The sequence below is a fragment of the Bombina bombina genome, chromosome 2, assembly GCF_027579735.1.
Source record: "Bombina bombina isolate aBomBom1 chromosome 2, aBomBom1.pri, whole genome shotgun sequence".
NCBI lineage: Eukaryota > Metazoa > Chordata > Amphibia > Anura > Bombinatoridae > Bombina > Bombina bombina.
In genome coordinates, this window is record NC_069500.1 from 771,206,691 (window position 1) to 771,225,253 (window position 18,563).

At 40.9% G+C, this 18,563-nt stretch overlaps 1 protein-coding gene across 1 annotated transcript in view; it reads right to left on the reverse strand.

Annotated features, from left to right (window-relative positions):
- The window catches only part of SUGP1 (SURP and G-patch domain containing 1), a 197,269-nt gene that overhangs the window by 87,306 nt on the left and 91,400 nt on the right, over nt 1-18,563 (reverse strand). Inside the window, exons 12-13 of the mRNA XM_053702919.1 lie at nt 16,455-16,600; nt 469-598 (exon numbers count right to left, since the gene is read on the reverse strand). Coding sequence (XP_053558894.1) covers nt 469-598; nt 16,455-16,600 — 276 coding nt within the window. The remainder of the gene's footprint in view (nt 1-468; nt 599-16,454; nt 16,601-18,563) is intronic.

Here is an 18,563-nt window from a genome sequence, read left to right on the forward strand (position 1 = left end):
GACTTGTGCAGGGGTGTGATCATTACTAGCACTGACCTCAGTGCCAGAAGAATCACCCCCACTGCTGTCTACAATACTTAGTGTATTTCTAGATCTAAGATTTCTACGCCGTCTATATGTACCATCCTCTTTACCATATAGCCATCTATATACCCTCCTTTTATATATATATATATATATATATATATATATATATATATATATATATATATATATATATATAAAGACTAAAGGTTAAAAAGAGGCAGTTACTTTGTATGGACAGGATACGGAGGCAAAGCACAAAAGAAGTAACAGGGGAGATATAAATGGTACAAATTATATAAGACCTTTGAATAAATGCTTACGTTTCAAAATGGCACCAGCCAGATTATAGTTTTAATAACTATATTTAAACATCACTGTAGAAAGAATAAAGTAGCCTTTTTATTACAGCTTGAACAGCCTAAGATGAAACTTTGTACTTACTAGGGGGTTTGGTCGGAAGCGGTACGCCAGCATCATCCTTTTCCGAAATGCATCATATTCATCATCACTTTTTGATAACTCTGCTGGACGATCAATGCCAAAACCTGCACCATCGACAGCCGTTGTTCCCCTGGCAGAATAGAAAAGTTCACTTAAAGGGACAGTAAACACTTCTGTTGTGTTGCTATATATTAACATATCTTTTAAGTCTTAGCAGTTAACTCAAATTAACATCTTTTTACTGCAGCTATATTTCGATAGCCAAGCTCCACCCTACATTTGCCTTATTTGGAGGAGCCAATCTGGGCTTTAGCCTGCAGACAACAAAGTTATTCATGGTCTTAAAGTTAGTATAAAGTGACTTTTTTTGTTATCTAATAAAGCTAATTAGGAACATGTATGTAGCAGGGTTAGCCTTGATAAGTCAGCAGATTGCATTCCAAGTTCTCAGAATTAGAAATTGCTCAATTTTCAGAGCTAAATTACATGAAAATAGAAGAAAATAAATAATTAAAATATAAAAAGTTTTTTGATTCTGCATAACTAAACATTTCATATAAAGAAAGGTGTTTACTGTCCCTTTGAAACAGTCATAAACACCAAGCAGCATCGCAAAATGTATGGATGTCTAAACCATTGACTTTCAATTGTCAAAGCGCCTTAGCAGGAGAGTATTATAAAACGCTGAAATTAAGAAATAATATTAAACTGCCCAATTGAGTTTTTATCTTTCAATAAATGTTCTATAATGCATATAAAAAAGCAGCATTTAAACATGTTGAACACTTTTGGCTTTTCGCTAAAGACAACTGCCCAAGTTTAGTGGTGGAGATGGGCAGGGCTGCCATCAGGGGGTGACAGAGGTGACTCCTGTCAGGGTCCCAATGGGCCAGGGGGGGCCCATGAGGCAAGAACTAAAAAAAAAAAAAAAAAAAAAAAAAAAAAATTTAAATGTTGTCAGCCACCAGTGGGTACTACAGCAGAGTGCTAATTGAGCATGGGAAATGTTATTACAAGGAGCAAAGTATTAGCATTTGAGAGGATTTCTGAGTGTGCACTAAACCACTATGCACAGTGTGAGACAGACTTGGCACTTTGTTTGTACAGTGTGTGCCTGAGTCAGGCGGCAGATCACTTTCATTTGCAGAGGAGGTAGGGCTTACTTAGCAAATGTTTTTTATTTCTTTGTGCAATTTTGGATTGTAACGTCAGTGTGGCAGTAGTTGTATGGTGGGGCCAGGGGTCCATAAAAACAATTTTTTTTAGCAGCAGTGTATTTATGATTTGACAATGCTGTAGAAATTCTATATTCAAAACCATGCAGAAATGTTTCCTCCTCAATACACAAATGGTAGGTGCCCTTTTGGCACTTTATATATATTCCAGTTTACTGGCCCTTTATGCAAGGACTTTCCAGATGCAAGGAGGCATTTTATCTAAGATTTTTACATCTGCATAAAATGTTATACTCTCAGACTATGATTGCTCAGTGTTGGAAATGAGACGGGTTAACTTAAAACTGTTCAATTTACATTACAGCTTAATTTTGTAATACATACCAACAAACCTAAATCCTGCATTTAACCAGATCTAATGGTATGAGTAACACAGCTTATGGTTCCACCAAGACCATATAGAGTACAGCATTTTCAAAATCCATAAGTACAGCTGACAGATGGGAACATTTGTACACTATATTTGAAGAGGTGCTCTTGGATGGGGAAAATGGGGAAAAAACAAACAAACATATGTCAACCTTTTAAAAGTACTTTTCTTCATCTAGCCATCTACCCAGATCATTAATGTACAATTTTGAATTCACAGAATTATTTTTGTTTGCACATTTACAAATATGATTCTTTAAAAAGTGATCTCTTAATTTCTGCAATTTTTTTTTATCGTGCACGTCACACACTGTTGATTTAGGGGATGCAAGGTACATACATGTTTCCTCCTGTGAGTGTTCCTGTAGGTGTCTGTGTTTGTCTTTGTGCTTTGGTTTGTGTGTCTATGAGTGTGTATGTATTTTTTTCTGTGGGTCTCTCTGTGAGGATGGGTGTGTATGTCTTTGTGCATTTTCTGTGGATGTCTGTGAGGGTGTATGCATATTTCTTTGAGCTTTTTATATGGGTGTCTCTGTGAGGGTGTGTGTATGTTTGTCTTTGTGTATTTTCTCTGGATGCCTCTGTGAGGGTGTGTGTGTATATGTCTGTTTTCTGATGATGTCTCTGTGAGGGTGCGTGTTTTCTGTGGGTGTCTCTGTGAGAGTGTGTGTATGTCTTTGTGTGTTTACTGTGGATGTCTCAGTGAGGGCGTGTGTATGTATGTCTTTCTGTGTTTTATGTGGTTGTCTGTGTGTGTATGTCTTTGTGTGTTTTCTGTGGGTGTCTCTGTGTGTGTGTATGTCTGTGTGTTTTCTGAGGCTGTCTCTGTCAGTGTTTCCTTGGGTGTATGTGCAAGTTTGAGTTTGTGTGTGTGTGTGTGTGTGTCCATTGTCTGTTCCTTTTTAGGACATTTTGACCTTACTACTAATTATTCACATCTTTCTACAGACTTTGAGCTAACAAGACCTTTCCGGAAGTCACCAATCCACCATTTAACCTTTAAATTATTGTTTAGGAAGTTCAGGGCCCTTCCTTTCAGCCACTGCATGCTGTTGTCATCATTTAGTTGTCATCTTCCTTTACAAAAAGATAATCAGAACTGCATATTTTGTTTTTTTAAATCTCCTTTTTTTTACAAAACTATAGTTTACCTAATTACTTGTCAGGTCAATGTAAACAAGTGCTGAGTGTCTGTTTGGGTGTCTGTGTGTGTTTCTTTGCGTGTCTGCTACAGTGTCTATATGTGAATCCTTATCTGTGAGTGTGTGTGTGTGTTTCAGTGTATGAGTGTGTCTGTATGTTACCACCTTTACAACATTTCCAAGTTTAAATAGACACTTAAGATAAAGTGCATATACGTTTTAGTCACTTGGTCAAAAAATTGCACATGTCAAAGGAGAGGGGCCTTGATCAATAGTTAAGTCAGGGGCCCCAAAATTTCTAGTGGCGGCCCTGGAGATGGGCATCCCCCTGCACACCTGACAAGAACATGTTTTTTATACATTCAGAAAAGAGGCTGTAATTCATTGTGGAAAAAAATATCTACAAATGTCCCTTTAAACAATTCAGTAAAAATTAGGGATGTACATTCATTTTCGTACGAATGTCAAAAATCAACTAAAGTTGTGTATTCATTATTTTCATTAACATCAAAATAACTAATATGGCTGTCAACGGAAAACGAAACTGTTTATCCGAATATTAGTTCAACATTTTCATTTCCATAGCAGACTACTGTTGTGATGTAAACAATAAAACAAAACCAGGAAAAGCAGGCAAATAGCATGTGACCTTTTCTAGCCAACCAGGATTCTCAGGGGGTGATTCTTAAAGGGTTAGGAAAGTCAAAATTAAACTTGCATGATTCAGATAAAGCGTGACATTTTAAGACACTTTTAAATTCACTTCTATTTTCAAATGTGCTTCGTTCTCTTACTATCCCTTGTTAAAAAATAAATACGCACATATCATACACTAGTGGGAGCTGCTGCTAATTGGTGCCTGCACACATTTGTCTCTTGTGATTGGCTAAATAGATATTTTCAGCTTCTTGTCAGTAGTGCAATGCTGTCCCTTCAGCAATGAATAACAAGAGAATGAAGAAAATCTGATAATAGAATTAAATTGGAAAGTTGTTTAAAATTGTATGTTCTATCTGAATCATAAAATAACATTTTGGGGTTTACTATACCTTTAAGTTATTGTCTAACGTTTTCAGCCTCAGATTTGTGTGCTATCAGTGCATTAACAGTTGGTGTTCGAATGTGCCTCACCACTAAGGGTTACAGAGCTTCCTGGCGAGAGATATTGTTGGTTTTGCTGATTTTAGTGAATATTACCAGCACCTTGTGTGTATATTCTTCAACTTTTTTTTGGGCTAAAAATTTTAAAAAGATATTATCTGCATAATTGCATGTTATAAGATTTATATATTTATTTATTTTTAAAAAACCTCTTTAGCAACTAGACTAGTGTACTACTGTACTTAGTGCTAGGTGTAGGTAGGTAGTTACTAGTAGTGACTTTAAACACAAGTAATTAGTTTATTACTTAAAGGGACATGAAACACAAAATGTTTCTTTCATGATTTAGACAGAGCATACAATTTTAAACAACATTCCAATTTACTTCTATTATTTAATTTGCTCCATTCTCTTGTTATCCTTTGCTCAAGTTTTTTTTAGGTAAGAGCAGGAGCAGCAAAGAACCTAGGTTCTAGCTGCTGATTGGTGGCTGCATATATATATATATATATATATATATATATATATATATATATATATATATATATATATATATATATATATATAACGATTTTCATTGGCTCACCCATGTGTTCAGTCAGCAACTAGTAGTGCATTGCTGCTCATTCAACAAAGCAAACCAAGAGAACAAAGAAAAATTGACAATATGAGCAAATTAGAAAGTTGCTTAAAATTGCATGCTCTATCTGAATCATGAAAGAAAAAATGTAGGTTTCATATCCCTTTAAAGGGACATGAAACCCAATTTTTTCCTTTCATTATTCAGACAGAGAATACAATTTTAAACAACATTCCATTTTACTTCTATTATCTAATATGCTTCATTCTTTAGATATCCTTTGTTAAAGAAATATCAATGCACATGGTTGAGTCAATCACATGAGGCAAATATGTGCAGCCACCAATCAGAAGCTACTGAGCCTATCTAGATATGCTTTTCAGGAAATAATATCAAGAGAATGAAGCAAATTAGATAATAAAAGTAATTTAGAAAGTTGTTTAACCCCTTAATGACCACAGCACTTTTCCATTTTCTGTCCGTTTGGGACCAAGGCAATTTTTACATTTTTGCGGTGTTTGTGTTTAGCTGTAATTTTCCTCTTACTCATTTACTGTACCCACACATATTATATACCATTTTTCTCGCCATTAAATGGACTTTCTAAAGATACCATTATTTTCATCATATCTTATAATTTACTATAAAAAAATTGAAAAACCCCCCAATTTTTCTAACTTTGACCCCCAAAATCTGTTACATATCTATAACCACCAAAAAACACCTATGCTAAATAGTTTCTAAATATTGTCCTGAGTTTAGAAATACCCAATGTTTACATGTTCTTTGCTGTTTTTGCAAGTTATAGGGCAATAAATACAAGTAGCACTTTGCTATTTCCAAACCATTTTGTTTTCAAAATTAGCGCTAGTTACATTAGAACACTGATATCTTTCAGGAATCTCTGAATATCCATTGACATGTATATATTTTTTTTTAGTAGACAACCCAAAGTATTGATCTAGGCCCATTTTGGTATATTTCATGCCACCATTTCACCGCCAAATGCGATCAAATAAAAAAAATCGTTAACTTTTACACAAATTTGTTCACAAACTTTAGGTTTCTCACTGAAATTATTTACAAACAGCTTGTGCAATTATGGCACAAATGGTTGTAAATTCTTCTCTGGGATCCCCTTTGTTCAGAAATAGCAGACATATATGGCTTTGGTGTTGCTTTTTTGTAATTAGAATGCCACAAAATGCCACTGCGCACCACACGTGTATTATGCCCAGCAGTGAAGGGGTTAATTAGGGAGCATGTAGGGAGCTTTTTGGGGTAATTTTAGCTTTAGTGTAGTGTAGTAGACAACCCCAAGTATTGATCTAGGCCCATTTTGGTATATTTCATGCCACCATTTCACCGCCAAATGCGATCAAATTAAAAAAAACGTAAAATTTTTCACAATTTTAGGTTTCTCACTGAAATCATTTACAAACAGCTTGTGCAGTTATGGCACAAATGGTTGTAAATGCTTCTCTGGGATCCCCTTTGTTCAGAAATAGTAGACATATATGGCTTTGGCGTTGCTTTTTGGTATTTTGAAGGCCGCTAAATGCTGCTGCGCATCACACGTGTATTATGGCTAGCAGTGAAGGGGTTAATTAGGTAGCTTGTAGGGAGCTTGCAGGGTTAATATTAGATTTAGTGTAGAGCTCAGCCTCCCACCTGAAACACCAGACCCCCTGATCCCTCCCAAACAGCTCTCTTCCCTCCCCCACCCCACAATTGTCCCCGCCATCTTAAGTACTGGCAGAAAGTCTGCCAGTACTAAAATAAAAGCTATATTTGTTTTTTTTTGGTGTTTTTTTTAAAGCATATTTACATACGCTGCTGTGTACTATCCCCCCTTAGCCCCCAACCTCACTGATCCCCCCCAAACAGCTCTATAACCCTCCCACTCTAACTTAATGGGCGCCATCTTGGGTACTGGCAGCTGTCTGCCAGTACTCAGTTTAGAAGAAAAAATGTTTTTGTTTTATATTTTTTAAACTTTTCTGTAGTGTAGCTTCCCCCCCCACACAAAAACCAACCCCCCACCCCTCCACGATCACTTTTTGTGCTTTTTTTTTGTGCTTAGGCCACTTTTAACTTTTTACTTTTTATTCATTTTCCATAGTGTAGCGGTTCCCACCCGCTCCCGCCCCGTGCACGCGCCCGCCCGCCACCCTCCGTGCACGCGCGCGCGTCCGTGCGCGCCCCTGACGGTCCCGCCCCCGTCCCCGCCCCCCTCAACGTCACACGGCATACCGATGGCCGCCCACCCGCCTCCCAAGTCAGCTCCTACCCACCAACGATACCAGCCATCGATGTCCGGTGCAGAGAGGGCCACAGAGTGGCTCTCTCTGCATCAGATGGCCATGTAAGGTTATTGCAGGATGCCTCCATATCGAGGCATCACTGCAATAACCGGAAAGCAGCTGGAAGCGAGCAGGATCGCTTCCAGCTGCTTTCCACACCGAGGACGTGCAGGGTACGTCCTCAGGCGTTAACTGCCTTTTTTTTTGAGGACGTACCCTGCACGTCCTCGGTCATTAAGGGGTTAAAATGGTATTCTCTATGTGAATCTAGAAAGAAAAAAAATTGTGTTTAATGTCCCTTTAAACAACTTTCAAATTTACTTCTATCATCTATTTTGCTTCATTCTCTGAGTATCTTTTATTGAAGAAACAGCAATGCACAAAGGTGAGCCAATAACATGAGGCATACATGTGCAGCCACCAATCAGCAGCTCATGAACCTATCTAGATATGCTTTGCAATAAAGGATATCAAGAGAACGAAACAAATTAGATGATAGAAATAAATATGAAAGTTATTTAGAATCATATGCTTTCTATGAATCACAAAATAAAAAAAATTGGGTTTCATGTCCCTTTAAAGTTATTAACCTTTTGTTGCATTGCTGAGCTTAAAGTTAACTCTTTTGCTTTGCACTTGCAGTCTGTCTGTAGTCTGACTCGAAAAACAATGGTTTGTTTTTATTTAAAAAATCAGTTTTTTTCTGGAATGAGTTGATATTTTTTTTTAGATTAACTATTAACTAACCACTAACTGTGTTTACTATACTGAGTGACTTTACTAGTACATATAGGGCCAGATTACAAGTGGAGCGCAAAATATCGCTTATGCGAGCAAAATATTTGCGCTCCACTCAGTAATTCGAGCGCACGCAAAATATGTGCTGATATCACAAGTAAAGCGCAATGTGAACACGTTGTAGGGATGCTTATAGCTCACGAGAGGGCGCTTCCATAGGCTCCAATGGAAGCCTCGTTCTCATGCCTTTTAGAAATGGCTGATAACCTAGCGCAGTGAAGGGGGTAAGTCACACAGCAAATATTAAATATATATGTACTGTATATGTGTATATACACATATTAACACATAAATATATATGTATATATTCATATAGATAGAAAAAAAGGGCAAAATTGTCGTCCAAAAACGTCCAAGTTTAATGGTCCATATTAAAAAGCATGAACAATAATCAGAAAGAAACGTCTGACATGTTTCGGCCAGATGGCCTTACTCATAGAATTAGCGGAGATCTTTAACTATCCACTTCAGCACGGCAGAGCGGTAGTGAATATGTCACGGACGTGTTGGGCGACTTGCACATCTGCAATCACAGATGGAATGAGGACGAGGCTGTACTACCCAGATTCAACAAGCGCGGTGGTGGCCGTGCTGTTTGGAGGTCCAAGAGGTTTGAGCCGTTTCCCGTGTACCTGTGTCTTCTGCAGCTGTGAGTCTCGTACTTCCCCTGTATAGGAGTAGAGGTATTTTCTGCGCCCATCTAAAAATTGTCACTTTGCCTACCGAGCTCTGCAACCGGGTGGTTCTGATCTCACACCTTAGAACTGTCTCTTTATCGCTCCAAGGAAGAGCGCACAGTCTGTGATTTCCCTTCTTCTTGTTCCTATATATTCATATACATTTATAGAGAACACACAGTCCCCATAGACCGCAATGTAAAGGCACTTTTCAGAGCCAGTTTTAACACCGCACACCGACTCAATTTAAGCACCAAAAACTGATCTGTGCATTTCCATCTTAATGGGAGGAGAGTCCACTGCTTCATTAATTAATTAAGAACCTGGCCACCAGGAGGAGGTAAAGACACCCCAGCCAAAGGCTTAAATACCTCCCCCACTCCCCTCACCCCCCAGTCATTCTTTGCCTTTCGTCACAGGAGGTTGGCAGAGAGGTGTCGGAAGATCGCAGTAGTCTCTTATGGAGGGTAGTACTCTTCGAATTGGGACTGGAATTTTAAGTAGTCCTGTCAGCCTCTCAGTGAGAACATGGGTGAATGTTAGAGTCCGGAGATGCAGGGAGAGTCTTTCCGCGAACCCATCCCAAATTTAACAGCTCCAATAGCAATCAGCGTTGACGAGTTTCACTGCCTGCTTTTCTTCTCTCAAGTCCATGTCAAGAGCGATGCTACTAACCTGTCACACTTGAAGGGCCGTGTTCCTGTTCCACTGCGTTGATTTTGGTAAGATTGTTTCATTTATATATATATTTGATTACGCATGAAGACAGGGTCACAGTGTGGCTCCTTTTATCTTTATAGAATCTAGGGTAATACCCTAGGAAGGGGGCTATTGAACAGGGGGGAGATTATAGCATAATATTGTTTATTGTGTTTTTACTGCATTTGTGTGAGATGTGGCTCTGTCAGTGTGTAACACAGTTCATAGCGAGGGGTTGAGGCGGGCCTTTTTGGCGCATTTTTCTCTCGAGTGCAGGGGCGGTCCTGCATGGCACTCCATGGGACCGGGTGCCTCTGCAACTTCCTCTTTCTCGACCTGTGTTCGGAAGAGACGAAAGCTGTTCTTGTAGACCGGGTCATAGGAGGTGGTGAGTGCCCCGGTCATTGGTATATAAAGGTGCCATTTTTTTTTTTTTATCAAGTCCGCAATAAAGGCGCAAGCTATGGAGGTGCAATGTGCATTCCCTGCAATCATCTCCGATTACACAAACAGTTCCCCAGGGCATTACTAATCCTCCTGCGGGAGGGGCCCTTTGGCCTCCAGACTTTGCCGATCAATTACAGACAGCGTTTTCTGCGGCCATTAATGCAATGCCTCATCCTACTAAGCAGAAGGTACAATTAGAAGAAAGGACAGATGCGCCACATTATTGTTTGTTCCAAGGATATATATAATGGTGGTGTGTTAAATTACACTCACATGTATTGAAGCACTCCAGATAGTGCAGTAGGAGCAGTCTGGGATCTATAACAGTCACCCAGCAGACCGACCTCTTGGAAGGATTGGATATTCTGTAGTATGAAATACAAAAAAGACACAAAGGTGCCTATATGGCCTAGTACAGTTTATACCATGGAGCAAGTGTTATGGGTGGTATAATATATACTCACATATGTTGTAGCATCTCCAATGATGCCAATAGAGCAGGAAGGGATCAATATGGTCACCCAACAGACTTATATGAGGCAAGCAGCATAGACCAAAACTCCAAAGTGTCCAATGGGCCAAACCAATTGGTCCAAAAAGTAGTACAGCAAGTGTTTTTTACTTCATTAAAATATATAAAAACAAGCAACGCGTTTCTCAGCAACAAGCGGTTTCATCAGGCTTATATCATATAAGCGGAAGGTACGGCACAGCTATCCGTCTCAGGGGTCGTCGACTCCGTTGGATGTCTCTGACAGATTATCCGCTGAGGAGGACAACTCCGACTTATCAAGGGATGTCGCTTCTGGGTCTGAATCAGCTACGGCTAGGCCTCCGTCCGCGAAGGAGCCTGATTTTAAATTTAAGATGGAGCAATTGCGCTTTCTGCTGAAAGAGGTGCTTGCTACGTTGGAGTTTCCGAAACCGAAACTACCGGAGGAACCTTTGATCCCTAAACTGGATAGGGTTTATGAGGACAGGGTAGTGCCCCAAGCCTTCCTGGTTCCAGTCAAAATGGCTAACATTATTAAGAATGAATAGAAGATACTTGGCTCGCCCTTTTCCCCCTCTTCTTCTTTTAAAAAGCTTTTCACCGTCCCAGACGCACAGCTTGAACTGTGGGGAACCGTCCCTAAGGTGCCATCTCCATGCGCGCTAAGAGAAAGACTATGCCGCTAGAGGATAGCTCCTCTTTCAAGGAACCCATGGATAAAAAGATGCAGTCCATGTTGCGGAAGATGTTCCAACTTACGGGGTTCGTTTTTCAACCAGCCGCGGAGGTCGCTGCGGTGGCTGGTGCGACGCTCTATCAGCAATGCTCGAGGTGGAGACTCCTCTTAATGAGATTTTAGAACGAATCAAGGCCTTAAGAGTGGCTCATTCGTTTATTTGTTATGCTAACATGCAGATTATTCGCCTGAATGCTAAGACATCAGGGTTTTTCTTTTAGCCCGCAGGGCTCTGTGGCTTAAGTCGTGGTCTGCTGACATGACTTCTAAGTCTCGTTTGCTTTCCCTCACATTCAAGGGGAAAGTTTTGCTTGGCCCGGGCTTGGATTCTATTATATCTACGGATACGTGTGGCAAGGGTGCCTTTTTGCCTCAGGATAAGAAGGCTAAACCTAAGGATTCTACCTTTCATCCGGACAAGTCTCAGCGCCAGCAGCCTGCTGCAAAGGCGGAGCAGTCCAAGGGATCTTGGAAGCCAGATAACTCTTGGAACAAGTCCAAGCAGAACAAGAAGCCCGCCAAATCAAAGTCGGCGTGAAGGGGCAGCCCCCGGGCCGTCCTCTGACCATGTAGGGGGCAGACTATCTCTGTTTGCGGAGGCTTGGAGAAGAGACGTTATAGACCTTTGGGTTCTGGAGGTCGTTTCCCAGGGCTACAGGATAGGTTTCAAGTCTTATCCGCCCAGAGGCAGATTCCTCCTGTCAAACATATTTTCAAGACCAGAAAAGAGAGACACCTTCCTAGGGTGTGTGAGGGATCTCTAATCTTTCGGAGTAATTGTCCCAGTCCCTCTGGCAGAAAGAGGTCTGGGGTATTATTCAAACCTTTTCGTGGTCCCAAAGATGGAGGGCACGTTCCGTCCAATCCTGGACCTAAAGGCCCTAAACAAATTCTTGTCACTCCCATCGTTCAAGAGAGACGATCAGGTCAATTTTGCCCCTGGTTCAAGAAGGGCAAATCATGACGACTATAGACCTGAAGGACGCTTACCTTTATGTTTCAATCCATAAGGATCACTTCAGGTTTCGCCTTCCTGGACCAGCACTTTCAGTTTGTGGCCCTTTTGTTTGGTCTGGCGACTGCCCCAACAGTCTTCACAAAGGTTCTGGGAGCTCTTCTCGCAGTAGCGAGAGCCAGAGGAATGGCAGTGACTCCTTATTTGGACGATATCTTGGTTCAGGCTCCGTCCTACAGTCTTGCGGAGGATCACTCGAGAGCTCTTCTCCTTTGGTCCCACGGGTGGAAGATAAAGAGTTTGTTGGTCCCCAGCAACAGGGTGGAATTTCTGGGTACGATAGATTCTTCAGTCATGAAGATATTCTTGACAGACCAGAGACGTTGCAAGCTTGCGTCCAACTGTCTAGCTCTCCAGGCATCTTCCAGGACATCTGTGGCCAGGTGTATGGAGGTGATCAGGCTCATGGTATCCAGCATAGATGTCATTCCGTTCGCCAGGTTCCATCTCAGACCTCTTCAACTGTGCTGAGACAATGGAACGACGATCATTCAGATCTCTCCCAACAGATATCTCTAAACAGACCGGTGAGGGAGTTCCTATCTTGGTGGACACGACCGGGGCAGTTGTCTCAGGGGACATCCTTTTTGAGACCATCCTGGGAGATTGTGACCACGGACACAAGTCTATCAGGATGGGGAGCTGTTTGGGGTGCCAGAAGGGCACAGGGCAGATGGACTCGAGAAGAATTAAATCTAACGATAAATATTTTGGAACTTCGAGCGATATTCAACACTCTGAAGGCTTGGCCCTTCTGGGGTCGTTCAGATTCATCAGATTCCAGTCGGACAACATTACCTCGGTGGCTTACATAAACCATCAAGGGGGGGGGACGAGAAGCTTCCTAGCCATGAGGGAAGTATCTCAGATTCTGGATTAAGCGGAGACTCACAATTGTTAGCTCTCAGCGATCCACATTCCGGTTGCGGACAACTGGGAAGCAGCTTTTCTGAGCAAACAGACGTTTTATCCACGGGAATGGTCCCTCCATCCCGATATGTTCGCAGAAATCTATAGCAGATGGGGGACGCTGGAGATAGTTCTCATGGCATCCAGTCTCAATTGCAAGCTACCCAGATACGGGTCGCGATCCAGGGATCCCCAGGCGGAACTGATAGATGCCTTGGCGGTACCCTGGGACTTCAACCTAATTTACATATTGCCACCGTTACCTCTTCTACCTCGGGTAGTGGCCCGCATGAAGAAGGAGCAAGCTTCGGCTATTCTGATTGCTCCGTCGTGGCCGCGGAGAATTGTGGTTTGCAGATCTGGTGGAGATGTCGTCATCTCCGCCGTGGAAGTTACCTTGTCGCAGGGATCTGATGGTTCAAGGTCCCTTTCTACATCAAAATCTAGATTCTCTGAGGCTGACTGCGTGGAGATTGAACGAATAGTCTTAGCCAAGAGAGGATTTTCAGAAAAAGTGATTGACACTCGTTCAGGCCAGGAAGCCGGTCACTCGTCGCATCTACCACAAGGTGTGGAGGACGTACTTGTCCTGGTGTGAGGAACGATTATATCCCTGGCATAAGGTCAAGGTATCCAGGATCTTGGCTTTTCTCCAGGACGGTCTGGATAAATGTCTTGCCGCCAGTTCCCTAAGATTTCAGCTTTATCCGTACTGTTGCATAGGAAGCTTGCAGAGCTTCCTGACATTCAGTCCTTTGTTCAGGCTCTGGTTAGGATCAGACCTGTCTTCAGGAATCTGGCTCCTCCTTGGAGCTTAAACTTGGTTCTTAAGGTTTTGCAGAGGGCTCTGTTTGAGCCTATGCATGCTCTTTATATTAAGGTTATTTCATGGAAAGTCCTGTTACTACTGGCTATTGCATTGGCACGCAGAGTCTCTGAGCTGGCGGCCTTGCAATGCGAGCCTCCCTATTTAGCTTTTCACGCAGATAAGGCTGTTCTTCGCACTGGATTGGGATTTATTCCCAAGGTAGTGTGGAGTCGGAACATCAATCAGGAAATAGTGGTTCCTTCTTTGTGTCCTAACCCATCTTCTTCGAAGGAGAGGTTACTTGAAATTTTATCTTCAGGCCACGAAAGATTCAGGGAATCGAAGGGGGCAAAGGGCCTCTGCTACTTCCCTATCATTCTGGTTGAGTATGATCCGTCTGGCATATGAGACAGCGGGTCACAAGCCTACTCAGAGGATTATGGCTCACTCGACTAGAGCTGTGGCCTCTTCTTGGGCCTTTAAGAATGAGGCCTCTATGGAGCAGATTTGTAAGGCGGCCACTTGGTCCTTACATACTTTTATAAATTTGACATTTTTGCTTCGGCGGAAGCAGATTTTGGGAGAAAGGTTTTGCAGACTGTGGTGCCCTCAGTATAGGTTCCCCCTCTTTTTACCCTCCGTTTATTTAATTCAGTGTCCTCTAGAGCTTAGGCATTTGTTCCCATAAATAATGAATGAAGCAGTGGACTCTCCTCCCATTAAGATGGAAAACATAAATTATGCTTACCTGATAATTTTATTTCCATCGATGGGAGAAGAGTCCACTGCACCCGCCCGTTTCTCCGGTGGGCGGACCTAAATTTATATTAATCTTCTGGCACCATTTATACCCTGATATTTCTCCTACTGTTCCTTGTTCCCTTGGCAGAATGACTGGGGGATGAGGGGAGTAGGGGAGGTGTTTAAACCTTTGGCTGGGGTGTCTTTGCCTCCTACTGGTGGCCAGGTTCTTAATTTCCACAAGTAATGAATGAAGCAGTGGACTCTCCTCCCATCGATGGAAATGAAATTATCAGGTAAGCATAATTTATGTTTTTTGTTTTTAAAATAAAAATGTTAATATTTTTTATTTCAAAAACCATACCATACTTAATTTAGCCCTTTCAGAGGTAACGACGGCTCTGAGTCGTCGCAGAGTTTCTCACTAAGGTGCTAACGACAGCTCAGAGCCGTCGCTAGCAGTCTCCCACCTCTTGAGGGAGATCTGGGGGCTCCCACCCGCTCCTACCCCGGCAATCGGACCTTTATACTGACAGGCATCGCCGGGGCTTCACGTTTTACGCAGTGACGCCACACGCAATGACGTGCAACTTTATTTAAAATAGATAATGACAAGAATAGGGAAAGGAGGCATGCTGCTTAGAAGCCTGTAACTACAGACCCCCAAGAGCCACCGTTGGAAAGGTAATCACCTAAACTTTCCAATGATGTAAGTCTTGGGGATCTGTAAAAAAAAAATATTTTAAAATAAAAAAAAACCTTAGATCAGCTTAGCACCCAGGTTGGAAAGTGCTTAGCACTCAAAGGGTTATGGGAAAATTGGGGCACATTTGAAAAATTAAACAGAGATCTGATCTCTGGTTAATTTTCGGAGCGCTAATTGCTACTGCGAGCTTGCTGTAGCAATAACCAGCCACTTGTAATGGCTGGTTATTTATTGTGCGGATGTAAACGGACAAATCTCCCGGTTTACGGGTGTGCTATAAATTAGCGCTCAACTTGTAATCTAGCCCATAATATGTGGACAACAAAAAACTCCATTCCCGAGATGTTAACAGATCGAAGACATGGTAATTTAAATGTGATCTAGAAAAATAGTTACATTTATTTATGTTAATAAGTGTGTTCATTAAGATTTGTCATTAATCAGATCACTATCGTGCACGGCCATGGTTTCTGCCATACTGTATTACAATATTTCAAGTATTTCTAACCTTTTATTATTCTAGGGCAAGATAATTAAATGAGTAATAAGAAGTTAACCATATGAATTTGCACAGTCTGCATAAACACTTTTAAAAATTTGATAAATGTAACCTGAATACAAGTTTTCTTACATGGAATTCTCTGGCAATCTGCTACCTAACCATTATGTGGTGCTTAGTTTATATAAAAAGGTTCTCCCAGCAACCATCTAGAAATGAACAAAAAATGCATAAATAGAACAATACATCTGAAATGGTTGGCCTTTCAGTTACTACAGGTATTAAAAATGAATTTGAAACTAGGGAGCTAGCAGGATGCACAAAAACAAGCCACTGTTTTGCAAGCCAGATAATTATTTTATATAAAAATATATGTATAACAATAAAAAACTGTTAGCAGTCAGAGCTATAATTTTAGGAGACATAACTTCCTCATTTGCTGAAGATGCTATGGCCAATGGAGGGGGCACAAATCACGCAGAATAGCAGTTATTATTTGATACCATTTCCATTCACAATCATGTTATATCCAAAATAGTTATGATCTGGAAACTGTAGTTATTTTAAGTGGAGTACCTGGGCATGGTACTTTGAGAGAAAATATGAATCAAACTTCCTTGACAACAGTGCCCCCTAGTGGTAAAATTACCCCCTAAGAATTCTGCAGCACTTACTCTACAGCTGATGTGGCAAGATCACATTTTATAAACGTTAATTAGTAGTATTACTTGTTCACAGGATTCTTGATTCCTTGGCCATCAGATCCCAGGCCATCTCCTTCCTTCCATCCCATCTTCATAAGCATTTTGTATCCAATATTCTCAACAGTTATCTTAAATTCCTTATACTCTGAATAGTCTGGTTCACGACCCTCCTGTAGGGACATAGGTTTGGAAGAGACAATGTAAAAACCTGATATGGACAAAAATCACAGACTAGACTGGGTGCCATCCTATGTCCTGGGCAGCATTAGCAAAATAGAGTGACAGACAGCTTAGCCTAGAGCAGAAAGGGTGCAAAATCCACTAGGGCAGTGTTTGTCAACTCCAGTCCTCAAGTACCCCCAACAGGCCAGGATTTCATGATAGCCGAACTAGAGTACAGGTGAAAGAAATCAGCTGATGTGTAAGAGCAGGTTAGTATCCATGGTTACTGATTAGCTGATTATTTCCCCTGTGCTCTAGTTAAGATATAATGAATATCTGGCCTGTTAAGGGTCCTGAGGAACTGAGTTGAGAAACACTGCACTAAGGAATAACCACAAATATAAGCAAATCCATTTCATATTTTATTATTTTTTTCCATGTCCATAAGTAAGTGCCAGATCATTTCTTTTGCAGTTATTTTATAAAGGCAGGTGCAAATATAAACATAGGTTCATTTACTCATTTGTTGGGGAGCAACAAGATTGTGCTTGTGAGATATTTTTAGGAATTTTAGCTTATTTATATCTATTAATACAATTTTATAGATAACACTAAACTATATACAATATTCTTTGCCGCTTTAAAGAAGAAAAACTAAATATTTCTACTAAGCAGTTTGGCTGGTATTTTTTTGTTTCAGCATATCGACTACATCCAAGCTTGATGTTGTTAATCATATTACTCAAGAGATCAGTGGTATAGAGAATATTTCTGAATATAGCAAGATATATTTTTGTAGGAGAGCAATTTATTTATACATACATTTTTATATATCTAAAACTATTAACTATATATCAGAGATCAAGTTTTACAGTCATAGCAAGCAATAATATTGTATTCATTTAAGGGATATTAAAACCAAACATTTTCTTTTATGATTCAGACAGCACATACAATTTAGAAAAAAAAAGTTTCATATGTACTTGTATGATCAAATTTGCTTTGTTCCCAAGGAATTCTTTGTTGAAGAGATACCTAGGTAGGCATCTGTAACACTACATGGCAGGAAATAGCGCTGCCATCTAGTGCTCTTGCAAATGGATAAGATTCTTGCAAAACTGCTACCTATATAGTGCTCCAGAAATGGGCCGGGTCCTGGACATGTCTGCATTTCAACAAAAGATTCCAAGAGATCAAAGCAAATTTGATAATAGAAGTAAATTAGAAAGTTGTTTAAACTGCATGCTCTATCTGAATCATGAAAACAGAATTTATGCTTACCTGATAAATTACTTTCTCTTGCGGTGTATCCAGTCCACGGATTCATCCTTTACTTGTGGGATATTCTCATTCCCTACAGGAAGTGGCAAAGAGAGCACACAGCAGAGCTGTCCATATAGCTCCCCCTCTAGCTCCACCCCCCAGTCATTCAACCAAAGGTTAGGAAGAAAAAGGAGAAACCATAGGGTGCAGTGGTGACTGTAGTTTAAACAAAAAAATTTTTACCTGACTTAAATGCCAGGGCGGGCCGTGGACTGGATACACCGCAAGAGAATGTAATTTATCAGGTAAGCATAAATTCTGTTTTCGCTTGCAAGGTGTATCCAGTCCACGGATTCATCCTTTACTTGTGGGATACCAATACCAAAGCTTTAGGATACGGATGAAGGGAGGGAACAAGACAGATACCTTAAACGGAAGGCACCACTGCTTGCAAAACCTCTCCCCCAAAAATAGCCTCCAAAGAAGCAAAAGTATCGAATTTATAAAATTTGGCAAAAGTATGCAGTGAAGACCAAGTCGCCGCCTTACAAATCTGTTCAACAGAAGCCTCATTTTTGAAAGCCCATGTGGAAGCCACTGCTCTGGTAGAATGAGCAGTAATTCTTTCAGGAGGCTGCTGGCCAGCAGTCTCATAGGCCAAACGGATGATGCTTTTCAGCCAAAAGGAAAGAGAGGTAGCAGTCGCTT